Here is a 15603-nt window from a genome sequence, read left to right as displayed (position 1 = left end):
TCACCAACAGAACCCACACTAATCAAGTGCTATGACCATCCCCTCCAGCTCTTGGTTGAGGTCATTCTGTCCACAACCGCCTGCCAGGAGGCAGGTTGAAAATTCTCCAGAAACAGCTTGCTGCGTTTTCGATGGCACAACCGGGTCGTCCCACTGCTGTCCACAAACCTCCTGCTCAGTGGTTGACTGATTCCGAGGCTCGGATTCTGCCACAGGAACACCGCTCCACGTACCTGCCGTCCCTTCCTGGTCCAATGCTCCCTTATCTTCGAGCAGCAACCCTCGGCTTTTCCTATTGAGTGAGCCCGTGTGGCGTACATCTTTTCTCTACTCAAGGGGAGAGCCCAAGACTGGGGGACCGGTGAGTCAGAGCGGCAGTCACCTATCTGGGCGTCCGTTCAGTCCTTCTCCGCCAAGTTGCAAAAGATCTTTGATTACGTGACTCCTGGGAGAGAGGCAGCCAGGTGTCTGTTGAATTTATCCCAAGGGGGAAGATTTGTGGTGGATTACTCCATAAACTTCCGCATCATGGTAGCGCAGAGTGACTGGAACCCCGCTTCCCTGTTCAACGCCTTTTTAACAGGTTGACAGACTGAATAAAAGACGAATTGGCGACGTGGGCCCCTACTGCGGATCTGGACTCTCTCATGGCTCTGGCCACTCTCATTGATGTCCATCTCCAGGAGCGCAGGAGGGAGAGAGCTTGACATCCTGAAGCAGTCCAGATGTTCTCCTCCGCATCTGCTTCTTCGCCACCTCCGCTGCCGTCAGAGGAGGGCGTCCCTAGAAGTCAGGTGGAGCCTATGCAACCAGGTTGGGCTCAACTGTATCCAGCAGAGAGCGTAGCCGGCGGGGAAATCTTTGTCTCTACTGTGGTTTCTTCTGGTCCTGTTAAAAGGCATGCCTTGCCAGCCAAGCAGAGGGTGCTGGTTAAGTCAGACAATGAACTGTGACCTGCCCTCTCAACCTATGACGCTTCACTGCTTGGACAAGACTCCAAGGTATGAAGGTTAATTGACTCTGGGGCTGACTCTAACCTACTTGACATGTCTCTAACCATGCAATTAGGAGTTAGTAAAGGACCTTTGACCAAGCTCGTCGACGCCACTGCTCTGGATGGTCGTCTTCTCTGCCGGGTCACGCACCAAACAGTTCCTTAGCGCATCTGCTTGTCTGGAAATCACCGAGAGAACCTTTCTTTCTTTCCACCTCATTCACACTCCACAACAATTGGTAATTTTGGGGTACCCGTGGTTAAAGAAACACAATCCACTTATAGACTGGACATCCGAAAAAATGCTTCAGTGGAGTACGCATCATCATTCTGTTTGTTTTACATCTGCCCTGTAAACCCTCAGTCCTTAAAGTCCCACTGAGTCGCCAGATTTAAGACTTAATTTAAGATTTAATGACATCAAGCTGTATGCCAGGAATAAGCGAGAAATTGACTCACTGATCCACACCACCAGGATCTACAGCGACGACATAGGGATGTCATTCGGATTAGACAAATGTGGCCGGATGGTATCAAGAAGAGGCAAGACGATCAGAACTGAAGGGGTCAACCTACCAGGGGGCAGGATAGAAGACATCAAGGACAGCTACAAATACCTTGGAATCCCACAGGCTGATGGCAACCATGAGGAGTCCGCAAGGAAGTCATCCACAGCCAAATACCTCCAGAGAGTAAGGCAAGTCCTGAGAAGTCAGCTGAATGGCAAGAACAAGGTCCGAGCCATCAACATGTATGCACTGCCTGTCATCAGATACCCCGCTGGGATCATAAGCTGGCCAAAGGAGGAGATAGAAGCCACAGACATCAAGACGAGAAAGCTCCTCACCATGCATGGAGGGCTTCACCCCAAGTCCAGCATCATGAGGCTGTCCACTAAGCGGAAAGAGGGAGGCCGAGGACTAGTGAGCATCAGGGCCACTGTCCAGGATGAGACATCAAACAGTCAAGAGTACATCAGGAAGATGGCCCCAACAGATGAACTGCTCAGTGAATGCCTTAGACAGCAGAAGCCTGAGGAGGAAGAGGAGGAGGAGACGACATGGAGGGACAAGCCCCTACATGGCATGTACCACCGCCAGATAGAGGAAGTGGCTGATATCAAGAAGACCTACTCACATGAGGACCGCCCCAGGAAAGGAAGACCAAGAGTCACCTCTACTGCGGAGGATAAATTCATCCGAGTCACCAGCCTCAGAAATCGCAGGTTAATAGCAGCTCAGATTAGAGACCAGGTCAATGCCACACAGAGTTCTAGCAGCAGACACATCTGTAGAACAACTGTTAAGAGGAGACTGTGTGAATCAGGCCTTCATGGTAGAATAGCTGCTAGGAAACAACTGCTTAAGACAGGCAACAAGCAGAAGAGACTTGTTTGGGCTAAAGAACACAAGGAATGGACATTAGACCAGTGGATATCTGGTTTGGTCTGATGAGTCCAAATCTGAGATCTTTGGGTCCAACCATCGTGTCTTTGTGCGACGCAGAAAAGGTGAACGGATGGACTCCATATCCCTGGTTCCCACCGTGAAGCATGGAGAAGGAGGTGTGATGGTGTGGGGGTGCTTTGCTGGTGACATTTGTTCAAAATTGAGGGCATACTGAACCAGCATGGCTACCACAGCATCTTACAGCGGCATGCTATTCCATCCGGTTTGCGTTTAGTTGGACCATCATTTATTTTTCAACACAACAATGACCCCAAACACACCTCCAGGTTGTGTAAGGGCTATTTGACCAAGAAGGAGAGTGATGTGGTGCTGCGCCAGATGACCTGGCCTCCACAGTCACCAGACCTGAACCCAATCGAGATGGTTTGGGGTGAGCTGGACCGCAGAGTGAAGGCAAAAGGGCCAACAAGTGCTAAGCATCTCTGGGTACTCCTTCAGGACTGTTGGAAGATCATTTCTGGTGACTACCTCTTGAAGCTCATCAAGAGAATGCCAAGAGTGTGCGAAGCAGTAGTCAAAGCAAAATGTGGCTACTTTGAAGAACCTAGAATATAAGACATATTTTCAGTTGTTTCACCCTTTTTTGTTAAGTATATAATTCCACATGTGTTAATTCGCAGTTTTGATGCCTTCAGTGTGAATCTACAATTTTCATAGTCATGAAAATAAAGAAAACTCTTTGAATGAGAAGGTGTGTCCAAACTTTTGGTCTGTACTGTATATATATATATATATACAGTATACACAGTGGTACCTTTACTTACGAATGTTTCTACATATAAAATTCTCTGCTTACGAAACGCCTAAACAGGAAAATATTGCCTCTAGTTATGAAAGAAATTTCGAGTTACGAAAGGTAAAAATACAGTATGGGCTGCTACTCACAGCTCCCACAGGTTCCTGAATGCAACATTCAAATAGCTGCTCTGCCATTGGCTATTACCTTGCATCCTGGCATACCAGGCATACCATTGGCTAAGAGGGACCTCTGTGTGTAGCTAGATAGGTGTCTATCTAGCAGCATACTCGCCATTCGGTCCTCGAACCATGACATGTTCTGACAGTTTCACGTAAATATATTAACTTTTTGAGTATTCACTATGGACCCCAAGAAAGCGATGGAGAAAAGAGGAAAAGAAAAGATGAAGAAAAGAGTTTTTTGTCCATACAAACAAAGCAAGAGATAATAGAAAAGCATGAAAAGAAGGATGCGTTTGGTTGATTCCGCCAAAGAATATGGCCGTAATGTATCTACAATCGCCACTTTATTAAAACAAAAGGAAGTTTAAGTTTAAAGCATTGCGTGGGTGGTTGGAGAAGTTCAAAAGGAGGACTGGAATTCACTTTGTTGTTCGGCATTGTGAGCGCATGAACCAAAGAGGGCAAAAAACAATTAGGACAGCAGTTAAAAGGTAAATGACCGTCTTTTTTATTCTTTATTCTATTCTTTGTTTTTTACATTATGCACAACTCATTTATTGTGTAATAATCTAATTATAACATGTATTTGTTAGGTTTTGATGCATTTTTATGCTTTATAAATCATTTGTCTGAATTTTGGGGGGCTTGGAACGGATTAGGATATTTGCATGGAAAACGCATATCTACTTAGGAAATTTTCTACTTACAAAATTTCTTCCAGAACCAATTAATTTCGTAAGTAGAGGTACCACTGTATATATATATATATATATATATACAGGACATTTTGTCCTGTGTCTTTCCCAGGTTCTCTTCCTAGATAGACGCTTCCACCGGGAGGAGACCACATGTCCAGACCACCTAAAGTGGTTCTTTCCGATATGGAAGAGAAGTGGTTGTAGTCCAAGTCTCTCTTGGATATCCACGCTACTCACTCTATTTCAAAAGCTGAGCACAGCCACCCTACAGTGGAAGCTCATTTAAGTTGGTTGTATCAGCAAAATTGCTTTTTCAGTCCTTACCTTGAGCTTGCAACCATAGATGACGGTAAGAATGTAGATCCTACGTAGAATTGAGAGTTCAAGTCTTTGGATGAACTCCCTTTTAATTGCAATGGACCACTTTAACCCCCACGATTGCGGATTCCGTACGATCCATTTGTCAACCTCCCGCTCCATTCTTCTACATTCACATCCCCACTTCAGGAATGACTGAAAGTCCTCCTCCATGTACTTACTGAACCCCTCCCATTTCTGGCTTTTTGTTCGGCAATTTCACAGCCGCAATACACTTGCAGCTCTTTGCAGATTCTGCAGTTCAACAAGACAACAAAGCCGTCGGAGTCTTTGCTCAATTTGACAGTACACCCCAACACTGGTGCCTGTCAGCACATTTTATTTTAAATTAATTAATTTTAATTTTATATACTATATTAATTCCCGAAGGGAAATTAGTTAGCTACACATTCTTCTTTCACACTTAGTTAATCATGCACATATATAAAGTGTACAGGCATGTAACACACACTTAGGGGGCTGGCAGGCGGACAGTGTGGGGGAGGTAGAGAGGCGGGCAACTCCTGTGTGGTCTGCCCAAATGAGCAAATTGTAAAGGGGACAGTGCCTTGCTCAAGAGTGCCTCGGCAGTGCTCGGGAGGTGAACTGACACCTCACACTGTCAGCTCACACTCCGTGGTGGCTGGACAGAAGCGGGAATCGAACTGCGATCTTGGAAACATTGGACTACCCGCTCTACTGCCCACTCTTCCGCTGAGCCACTGCCACCCATACAGCAATGTTCCCATGGCACAGCCACATTTGCCCTCCCCCACAGATCGTATATAGTAAATATTCAACACATCATCTGGTAAAATCACCTTGCAGGTATACCCTCTTGAGCTTGATTGGCAGCATCACCTAATATCTCCACCTTCAAGTAGTACAACATACGCACCCGCAACAGAACCCTTCAGAGACATGGGGGAGAGAGGTTAAATAAAAAATTCTCATTCTGAAAGACTACAAACCAGGTAGTTGACACTGACAAGCAATGGTTTACTGACTCTCAATACATTTTAATGTCATTCTATTTTTTGGTAACTGCACATGTTGAATAATTTAAAAGCCCTGCTCTCAGTTACATGCTAAAATAAAGCAGAACACACCTTATAAAGTAGTCAAGAGCTTGTCATGACAGGACCAAAGCCATATAAGATATTAAACATTCATGAATAAATAACATTAAGAGTATTATGCTGTATACTAACAACAGATTGCAACAAACTATATCAGCTTTCTCTGTAACAGGTAGAGAGAGGTAAGTGGCTACGCCTTAGTAAACCTATCAACAAGCTCTGCCATATGAACATATTTGTGCACAAAATGATGAAAAGTCCCTCTATAAAAGTTTTTTAATCAACAGTTATAACAACTTTTTTTTACAAATGTATTTGAAAAGTACACGATATCCCTGAGGGGGATTCTGATTCTTAATAATGACATTACTTTATAATGTCATTATTAACATTTCAGAGAAGATTTCATACTTACTCAGGCTTTGGGGAGCTTAAGCAATGTAAGTTTTAAGGAGTCGTCCTTCTCTGGGCTTTTACTGCCAACTGTGATTTCCTTTTTTGTCTCATTGTTATTGTCAGGTCTCCCCAAAACTATTTGCTTTAGGTCCCAATCATCCTACATCAATTTTGAAATAAATTTTGAGTTTGGAATATTGTATTATTTAGGGGTTTCATTAATTAATCAGGACACTTGATGATCTATGCCAACATCTTAACTGGAAGTCCTTTTACAGTTTAATGTACACACCAACAGTATGGTTAACCTTAAGCTTAAATAGTTACTGACATGAAAAGTAAACTGACTTGTTGCAGTGTTGCTTGAGGTGTTTCTTGTAGCTCTCATCCTGCAGCACTGCTTCTGGGTTACAGTGGACCAGCCAATCAACATTCTTTACCTCTGGAAAGTTAAGCTGACTTTTAAGCCTCTTCCCTTTCCGACCTCGAGGAACTGGAGCTGCTAAACCTAGGGAAAAGGGAAAGACAGTGTTAGGGACAAATGATCAAATCATGGCATATCCAATGAGTCCATGCTGACCAGGAGTTTTGCATCTAGCAACATGCAACAAAAATAATAAGAATTTACGTAAATAAACAGTGGTAGAAAAAAAAACTATCATACAAAAGCATTTCAATGAATGCCACCATTACACCAGGACCCTCATTTATAAAAATTCCTCTGCTAGAAAAGTTAGCGTGAATAGAGGTAAAATATGTACCCTTGTTGCCATGTATGGCGAATTTCCCTGCATAATTTTGCCATCCAGCTTCATCCCAAATTCAAAAACATGCAACTTAGGTGAATTGGTCACACACCAAACTGACAGTAGGTGATGAGGTGGTGTCTTATTTGGGGTATACCCTGCCTTTCACCCAGAGAAATATATAGGCTCCAGCAGACCCATGACGTGCAAGGTAGATAAGTGTCTGAAGACATTTTTTTTAAAAATTTTTTTTAATTTTATATACTGGTTTGATCCCCGAAGGGAAATTAAGAACGCACACTCTAGCTACTGATTACAAACGCATGCATACATATATATATTTGTGAGTACAGGCCCCTGTATCACACACACACACACAGGGGGGCCTGTAGGCATGCAGGGGAGGTAGAGTGGCAGGCAGCTCCTTCTTGGTGCGCCTCAAATGAGCAACTTGTAAAGGGGACGGCACCTTGCTCAAGGGTGCCTCGGCAGTGCTCCAGAGATGAGCTGACACCTCCCACTGTCAGCTCACCTCCGGGTATTTTTGGGGGGGCGGGAGCGGGAATCGAACCGCCGATCTTAAATCATAGGACGACCCGCTCTACCGCCCGCTTTACCACTGAGCCACTGCCGCCCCATGACATAACAACCATCTCATATTCAAGACAATGGGCAGATGGATGGATAAATAGGCCTTCCAATGGTATAACATTTAATGTTAAGAAGTAAAACCTAGCTTGCGCTGCACTAGTAGCCACTGATTACGGCAGCTCTCCCACCACCGGTCTCTTCTTTTTTTCTGTTACAGTAAGTATTTTTGTTACTTCTTTTTATTTATTCTTTTACATTTCGGCTTTTCCCTTCAGGGGTCGCCACAGTGAATCGATTGCCTCCATCTAACCCTGTCTTCTGCATCCTCTTCTCTCACATCAACTACCTTCATGTCCTCTTTCACTATATCCATAAACCTCCTCTTTGGTCTTCCTCTAGGCCTCCTGCCTGGCAGGTCAAAACTCAGCATCCTTCTACCAATATATTCACTATCTCTCCTCTGGACATGTCCAAACCATCTTAGTCTGGCCTCTCTGACATAATCTCCAAAACCTGTAACATGTGCTGTCCCCTCTGGTGAACTCATTCCTGATCCTATCCATCCTGGTCACTCCCAGAGAGAACCTCAGCATCTTCATCTCTGCTACCTCCAGCTCTGTCACCTGTCTTTTCCTCAGTGACACCGTCTCTAGACCAAACAGCATCGCTGGTCTCACCACAGTTTTGTAAAACTTTCATTTTAGGTGAAACTCTTCAATCACACCTGACACTTTTCTCCACCCGTTCCATCCTGCCTGTACACGCTTCTTCCCCACTTTTTCACACTCTCCATTGCTCTGGACTCTTGAATCTAAGTACTTAAAATCCTCCACCTTCTTAATCTCTTCTCCCTGTAATCTCACTCTTCCACTTGGGTCCCTCTCATTCACACACATGTACTCTGTTTTACTGCAGCTAACCTTCATTCCTCTCCTTTCCAGGACAAACCTCCACCTTTCTAGATTCTCCCCCACCTGTTCCCTGTTCTCACTACAGATCACAATGTCATCTGCAAACATCATAGTCCATGGAGATTCCTGTCTAACCTCGTCTGTCAGCCTGTTCATCACCATAGCAAACAGGTACGGGCTCAGAGCTGATCCCTGATGCAGTCCCACCTTCACCTTGAACTCCTCTGTCACACCTACAGCACACCTCACCACTGTTTTACAGCCCTCATACATATCCTGCACTGCTCTAACATACTTCTCTGCCACTCCAGACTTTCTCATGCAAAACCACAGTTCCTCTCTGGGCACCCTGTCATAAGCTTTCTCCAGATCTACAAAAACACAATACAGCTCCCTCTGGCCTTCTCTATCAACATCCTCAAAGCAAATATTTCATCTGTAGTACTCTTTTTTGGCATGAAACCAGCCTGCTGCTCACAAATGCTCACTTCTGTCCTCAGTCTAGCTTCAACAACTCTTTCCAATAACTTCATTGTATGGCTCATTAGCTTTATTCGTCTGTAGTTGCTGCCACTCTGCAGATTTCCCTTGTTCTTAAAAATGGGCACCAGGACACTTCTCCTCCATTCCTCAGGCATCTTCTCTCTATCTAAGATCCTGTTGAGCAACCCAGTCAGAAACTTTACTGCCACCTCTCCTAGACACTTCCATACTTCCACAGGTACAGTATATCATCAGGACCGACTGTGCCTTTCCACTCTTCATCCTCTACAATGCCCTCCTCACTTCATCCTGACTAATCTTTGCTACTTCCTGGTCCACAACAGCCACCCCTTCTAGTCTTTGTACTTTTTAATTTATTCGAAGTAACTAAGTAGTGTGACATGGAGACCAAAGTTGCCATTCCTGCGCTGGTCTGCTGTTTTTTAGACAAAGAGCTTTATTTGTCATTATGCACAGGGCTGGTACCATAAAATTGAAAGGCCAGATGGAAAGTTGGTCTAGAGCCGCTGCACCCTGGGTGCGCCGCTACTACGGGCCAACATGACCTAATATTCCTTAGATGCATGTTTTTCCTGACGGCTTTCCTTACATTGGTCATGACCGTGTCTGGGAACCCCGTACGCAATGAGGGTCCTATTGTTTACAGTAGGGATCAGCTGTTGGCACTCCATAATACCGCGGTGCTGCCCAAAGTGAAACCCGACATCCCCAGCGAGCTGAAGAGGAGGAAGCAGGGGAGATGTGCCGGAGCTGCTCTCCGGGCCACGAGGAGGAGATTGAAAATGAAAAGTTGTAATACATTCATATTCCAAGTACTCCTAATAAAACATGTTTGTGACTTGAAACCATTTGCATTTTTATTCATTTTTTCCATTAACTTGAAGAATTTGCCATTTTGTCCATGCATATATACACACAAACGCACATTTACGTCCGGCCGGCTTGTCAAGGTCCTCTGGGGCCTGGTGGAGGGCAAGGGCAGCCCGGTTTGTGGAAGTCCTGTGGGGCCCCGGTGCAGGGCGAGAAAAGCCGAACTTGTGGACGTCCGCTTGGACCCGGTGGAGGGTTACGTCTGGCCGGCTTTTGGAGGTCTTGTGGGGCCCGGTGGATGGTAATGTCCGACTGACTTGTGGAGGTCCTCTAGGGTCCAGTGGAGGGCGAGGATGGCCTGGCTTGTGGAGGTCCTGCGGGGCCTGGTGAAGGACGAGGGCAGCCAGGCCAAAATTCACACAAAAACATCAAATCTCCTCGCACTTTGTGCATCTGTCACAAACGACTTGCTTCTGGATGTGACCATTGCACACAGGGGTACTGCATTTGACACAGCAATTAGTGGTTTTGCGATCTTTCTTGGATACAACCTGCATCTCTTCCTCTTCCACTGGCGATGTGTGCTTCTTTCCTGTGACCGGATTGCAGCAGTCTGTCACTCCACACCTTTCCATTGCTGCTGTTATGTAGGTTGGTAGTAGGGTCGGTGTACGTTCCAGTTGACTTTTCATGTGAGGTGTCAGAAGCTCCTTTGAGAGCTCTCTGAGGAAGTGCCACCGTCCATCGGTGATGCCTGTTTAAACTTCAGGGTGCTGAGCCCTGCAAAATGAATAGGCATTCAGAGTGGCGACGTTAATCATGTTATACCAGAACACCATGGGCCATCTATCCGTCTGGTGTTTGCAGGTGTAGTTGCCAACCATCTGGTCCATAGTATCCACTCCTCCTTTCGTCTGATTTTGTTTGGGCTGTCTTCATCCCCCGTCCTACTGTGGTGCAGTATGCTAAGCAGGGGAACAACCTTTCCCTTCTCTCTTACATAGCTGATCATGGTCAACTTGCCATTGAACCCAAATTCGGTGCTGTGGACCTCTGGACTTGGAAGCCTTCATGACGGGAGGAATGTCTGGCTTGTTTTGTAGCAAAGTTCCCACAATAGTCAGACCCGTCTCCAGGAGATGTTCTTCTAGAGCAGGGGTCGGCAACCTTAAATGTTCAAAGAGCCAAATTGAACCAAAAAAACTAAAATCAAACCTGTTGGGAGCCGCAAAAAAATTATAAGCTTTATATGAAGGCAAAACAAGCTCTAAGAGTCTACTGTATATTAGCCTACTATCAAATTGATAAACTATTCTACAAATGCATAATGAGATTCATGATTATTTATTTTCCATGCAGTGCATCCTGGAGAGACTGACACACCACGTGACTACTCTGTTGTACTATATTTGGTGCTTTACCGTCCATTACTATATTACTGTATTATGTTTTGTTGCATTGATGAACTCATTAAATCTGCTCCCAAATGCAGCTCACATATCGACGATCGCTCCTAAATACAGTAATCCCCGTTCAGCGTGTGATGGTGATGGGGGGGGGGGGTCTCTGGACTCTTTCAAGGAGGGGAGGTGAAAGAGCCTCGCTGTACATCCCTGATGAATACAGCCAGCTTGAGCTCCAATGACAAAATACTGTTTCCGCTCCTGGGGACTTTTATTGAGCATGTTTAGGAATGTGTTCTAAACAAGCAGTGCTATGAATTCCATCATTTCTTCTTGCTGCTCGTCGGAGTTTACATACCTGCACAACCACGCTGTTTGTTTAATATCGATCACATCACACGACTCATCACGATTAATTGATAATACTGGAGTTGAATTAATGTCCTTAATTTTCTGACTGGTGTGGCTGCAGATCTAAATCGGCTGCTAAGGCAAGCCAGAAGTAACCATCGTTCTGCTTTAGAGGATAGAGTCAGCTCTATGAACTCCAAAAGCTTGTGGGATTTCATGAAAAAAATAACTAACATGAACCCAAAGCAAAATCAAATTGTCACTCTTGATGAACTTGCTTGTGCTAATGAGTTAAACAATTTCTTTTTGAGATATAACAGGGGTTCGGTTTCTCAGGTACTGGTTGAGCCTTTTGATTTTATTCCTAAGTGTAATGCTTCACATCATATCATTATTGATCCGCAACAGGTTAAGTGTATTTTCGGCAGAGCTGGTAACAAAAAATCCATGAGGCCAAATGGTTTGCCCGCCATGAAGAGCTCTGAACAGCTCACGGCGGCCTGGTGCCCTACATTTCAGCGGTGGATTGATATGCACATGGTTCCTGATATCTCAAAAAAATCTATTGTAATTCTTGTTCCTAAAGTGTCTTGTCCTTCAGAGAACAGGGATTATAGGCCTTAACTTGTAGTGTAATGAAATGCTTCGAGAGGATAATTGTGAACCATCTCATGTCTGATGTAGCTCCTCTTTTGGACCCACTACAATTTGCATATAGAGCTGGGAGAAGCACCGGGGATGCTGTAGTTAGCATCACTTATTTAATTAGTGAGCATTTGGAAGACCCAAAGGCCTACGCTTGGGTTCTGTTCCCTGACTTCAGCTCTGCCTTTGATACCGTTTGTCCTCAGCTACTGGTAAAGAAGCTATCAAACATGAATGTCAACCCTTACATAACCAGATGGTTCTACTCGCCCTTACAGGTTAAGATTAACTCTGTACTCTCAAGTCCCAGACTGTGTAGCACTGGTGTACCACAAGGGGGAGTGAGCTCACCTTTCCTGTTCACTGTCTACACTAATGATTGCAGAAGTAGTCTCCCTAATAACTACATTTTTAAATTTTCTGATGACGCTGTTATACTGAGCCTTCTGAGGGGTAAGTCTGGTGGGATATATGCAGGAGATTCACAACTTTAATACTGTATGTGGTAACAGTCACCTGATCTTGAACACCACAAAGACAAAAGAAATGATCTTTGACCCAAGAAATGTACGACTTAATGATCCAGTGGTTATCAGTAATATGCAGATTGAGCAGGTTGTTTCTTATAAGTACTTAGGGGTCTACATAGACAACCAGCTAAAATGGCATGTTCATGTGAACCATCTGTGTTCCAAATTGGCTCAAAGACTGCCCTTTCTCCGTAGACTGAGACTTTTTGGTGTAAGTTCAGGAGTTATGTCTACTTTCTATGACTCAGTCCTTGGGAGTATTATTAGATATGGCATGGCTGCCTGATTTGGGACTCTCTCTGTTCAGCTTAAATTTAAAATATCCAAAATGGTGAAAACGGCAATGAAGGTGATTGGCAGGAAAGACTCTCCTTCTCTCCAGTCTATCTTTGAGAAGTCAGTGCTCAGTTTGGCGAATAGAGTTGTCTGATCCTTCTCACATTCTTTTTCCTGAATATGAGCTTTTACCTTCAGGTAGACGTAATAGAACTAGCCGTTGCAAAAACAACCCTTTTACATTATCTTTTATTCCAACCTCTATTGCGCTTTTAAATGACAAGAAAGTGGTTCGAAGCTCCAGTTAGTTGTTCTCATGAACTTTTGGTCCCTCGTATTTTTACGGTGCTTAGCATTTTAGTTATTTATATTTACTTATATTTTGATTAAACCCATGGTCCTGTTTTATGTTTTTGTGTTTACGCACTTTATTTTGTTTTACTAATTTGCTGATTCTTGTATTTTTTGGCCTTGATTGAGGACAGTGATATCCTCTTGGTTTGGCAGTTTTGTCTCTTTTATATATGTAAAATGCTGCTATCTTTGTATTGTCTTGTATGTTTTAAAACGTTGATGCTGATTAAGTGCACCTTGCCCAAGACAAATTTCGCCGTGTGGGATAATAAAGTATATCTTATCTTACAGAAAATAATTTCATGAACGACTGGGTTTCGTAGTTCACCGCGCTCTCCAGAATTGCCTCCATCCAATGGATGTGTCCTCCTTCAACAGAGCAACAGGTGCTTCTGTGGTCCTGAACCCAGTCCTGATTTTAACCTCTACCAGAAAAACCTGCCCTGCAGACAGGCTATTCATACATATTACACATAATAAGGCTGAGCAAACCAAAACAGGAACACACTTGTTTGGATTAATGATAATAACTACAGTACTCACATCGCCATTATTAACAGTGCAATTAGCAGCATTAGCATTGTGGGAGCGATTCACGTTACCAGCACACCTAGCATGGCTAACACAACCAGCCTCACTAGCGCAGCTAGCACGATTAGCGCGATTAGTGTGGCTAGCGTGACTTTCAATTCCAATCTAATCTGTATCAACTCATACACAGTATATGCACATACAGTATATGTGTACCGACAAGCAGTGGACCTCCTCCACTCACCACTGAATAGCCACAGCGCTGCTGTCCTTTATTAATTAGAATGTTGATTCCTCGTGGCTCTCTGTCTCACAACTTAACACGGGCCGGCAGCGTGCACTCCAGGACAGAGTGGTAGTGCCGTGGCTGATGGCAAGGAGTAGACCAGCCCTCAGGTGGCCAGATACCGGGAGTCTCACCCGATTGGTCAGGACTCAACATGATATGATAATGATGATAACGTAATAAAACGTAGGACATTTGTAATAAGTTTTGATTTTCTTAAAGATTTTTAGCTACGAGTAGAACATCTGTCTATTTTTTCTGGTAAGTATTATTTTTTTAATTTTGTGATTAATCTCCAAGGAGCTGCAGAGAGGCACTCAAGAGCCGCATGTGGCTCCGGAGCCGCAGGTTGCCGACCCCTGTTCTGGAGGTACACTGGTGAAGAAGTTGTCAGTGGTGATGTTGTGACCTGTGTGTCTCAATCCACTGCACAACTGACAATGTTTTCCCCCAGATTCTTCTGGACATTTTCCCCTGGTTGTCTCCCTAGCTACACAATTCTATCAATTGCATATAGGGTACATGCATCCCAAACACAGATGATCTTTATGCCGTACTTGCCGGGTTTGCTTGGCATGTACTGCAGAAGCTGGGTCCTCCCTCTGAAAGGAATGATTTGTTCATCCACTGTCACACAATCACTGGGGATGAATTGGTACCTGCAGTTGACCAGGAACAGGTTCCATATGTAGCGAAAAGCTGCCAGGTGATGTTTTCAGTCGGGTGGCTCTGGTCCACTTGTCAGAAAAAGTGTAAGAAACGGCAAATTTCTTCATGTCTTCTAATTGACAAAGTGGCCTTGTACAATGGTTTGTGCAGAGGACTCCCAAAAACATACGGACTGGTACATCCCAGTTCTTCTCACTTCCTGCAAGAATGGTCAGTCCAATGAAGGCCTCGAGCTTATGTTTGGTTACATTTTTCCACTCTCTCTCCTTCCTTGTTCATGCATATCAGCACATCTTCTATTATATCATAAGACATGAACCCCTTCCATGCATCTATTAGGGAGACAGTCCTAATCCAGCTACAGGTCCTGGCTGAAAATACGTTGAAAACTGTGACTTGTTATTTTAGCCTGTCTGGAGGGTAACTCTGTCCGGTAAGAGCCCTTGTGGCTCCTTCGGTTGGGCACAATATTCACGTCCTCTTCAGAGGATTCATAAGGAGACTCCTGTTCAGTGGGGGGACGAAAGACTGGGTCTTCCATATCCGAGATGCCAGGATCTGAGTCAATGCCTGCGACTGGGTCTTCATCCCATCCGTCCTGGATCATTTGCAGGGCATGGTCAGAAAAGATTCTAGCTGGTTTACTATCAGCCATTTTGCTATAGATAAAATAGAAATCACACGGTATATCAATAAAAAATAAGTTCATAAATAGAAAAATTATGTATGTGTACATAATTTTGTTGCTGTGTTGCTTGTGTAGCAATGAGCTCCTGGTTGGTGAGATTGCAGACACCAGTTGTGTTGATTGGAAAGTTGCAGCAGAAGTGGATGATGACACCAGATGTGTAAGTGGGACAGTTAAGTGGCTAAAAATTAAAGGTTCATACACCCCACTCTTGGAAGAGTGGGGTAGTGGTACAAAAACTGCCATATCTTAAAAATGATTTATTTTGTTTTTAAAATGCAAATGGCCTCATGTCACAAACATATTTTATGAGGAATACCTGGAATATGAATATATCACAAATTTTCATTTGAAGCTTTTGAAGAAAAAAAAACACCCATGGGGTCATGCTTGA

General features: G+C 44.2%; 1 protein-coding gene across 5 annotated transcripts in view; it reads right to left on the bottom strand.

Moving 5' to 3' along the window:
* The window catches only part of chd6 (chromodomain helicase DNA binding protein 6), a 184320-nt gene that overhangs the window by 52577 nt on the left and 116140 nt on the right, over positions 1-15603 (bottom strand). For all 5 annotated transcript variants that reach the window (XM_068315292.1, XM_068315293.1, XM_068315291.1 and 2 more), the window contains 2 exons: positions 6263-6422; positions 5261-5350 (listed from right to left, as the gene is read on the bottom strand). In XM_068315292.1, coding sequence (XP_068171393.1) covers positions 5261-5350; positions 6263-6422 — 250 coding nt within the window. The remainder of the gene's footprint in view (positions 1-5260; positions 5351-6262; positions 6423-15603) is intronic.

The sequence above is a fragment of the Antennarius striatus genome, chromosome 5, assembly GCF_040054535.1.
Source record: "Antennarius striatus isolate MH-2024 chromosome 5, ASM4005453v1, whole genome shotgun sequence".
In the NCBI taxonomy this organism is placed as follows: domain Eukaryota; kingdom Metazoa; phylum Chordata; class Actinopteri; order Lophiiformes; family Antennariidae; genus Antennarius; species Antennarius striatus.
This window is presented reverse-complemented; position numbering and strand designations above follow the sequence as displayed.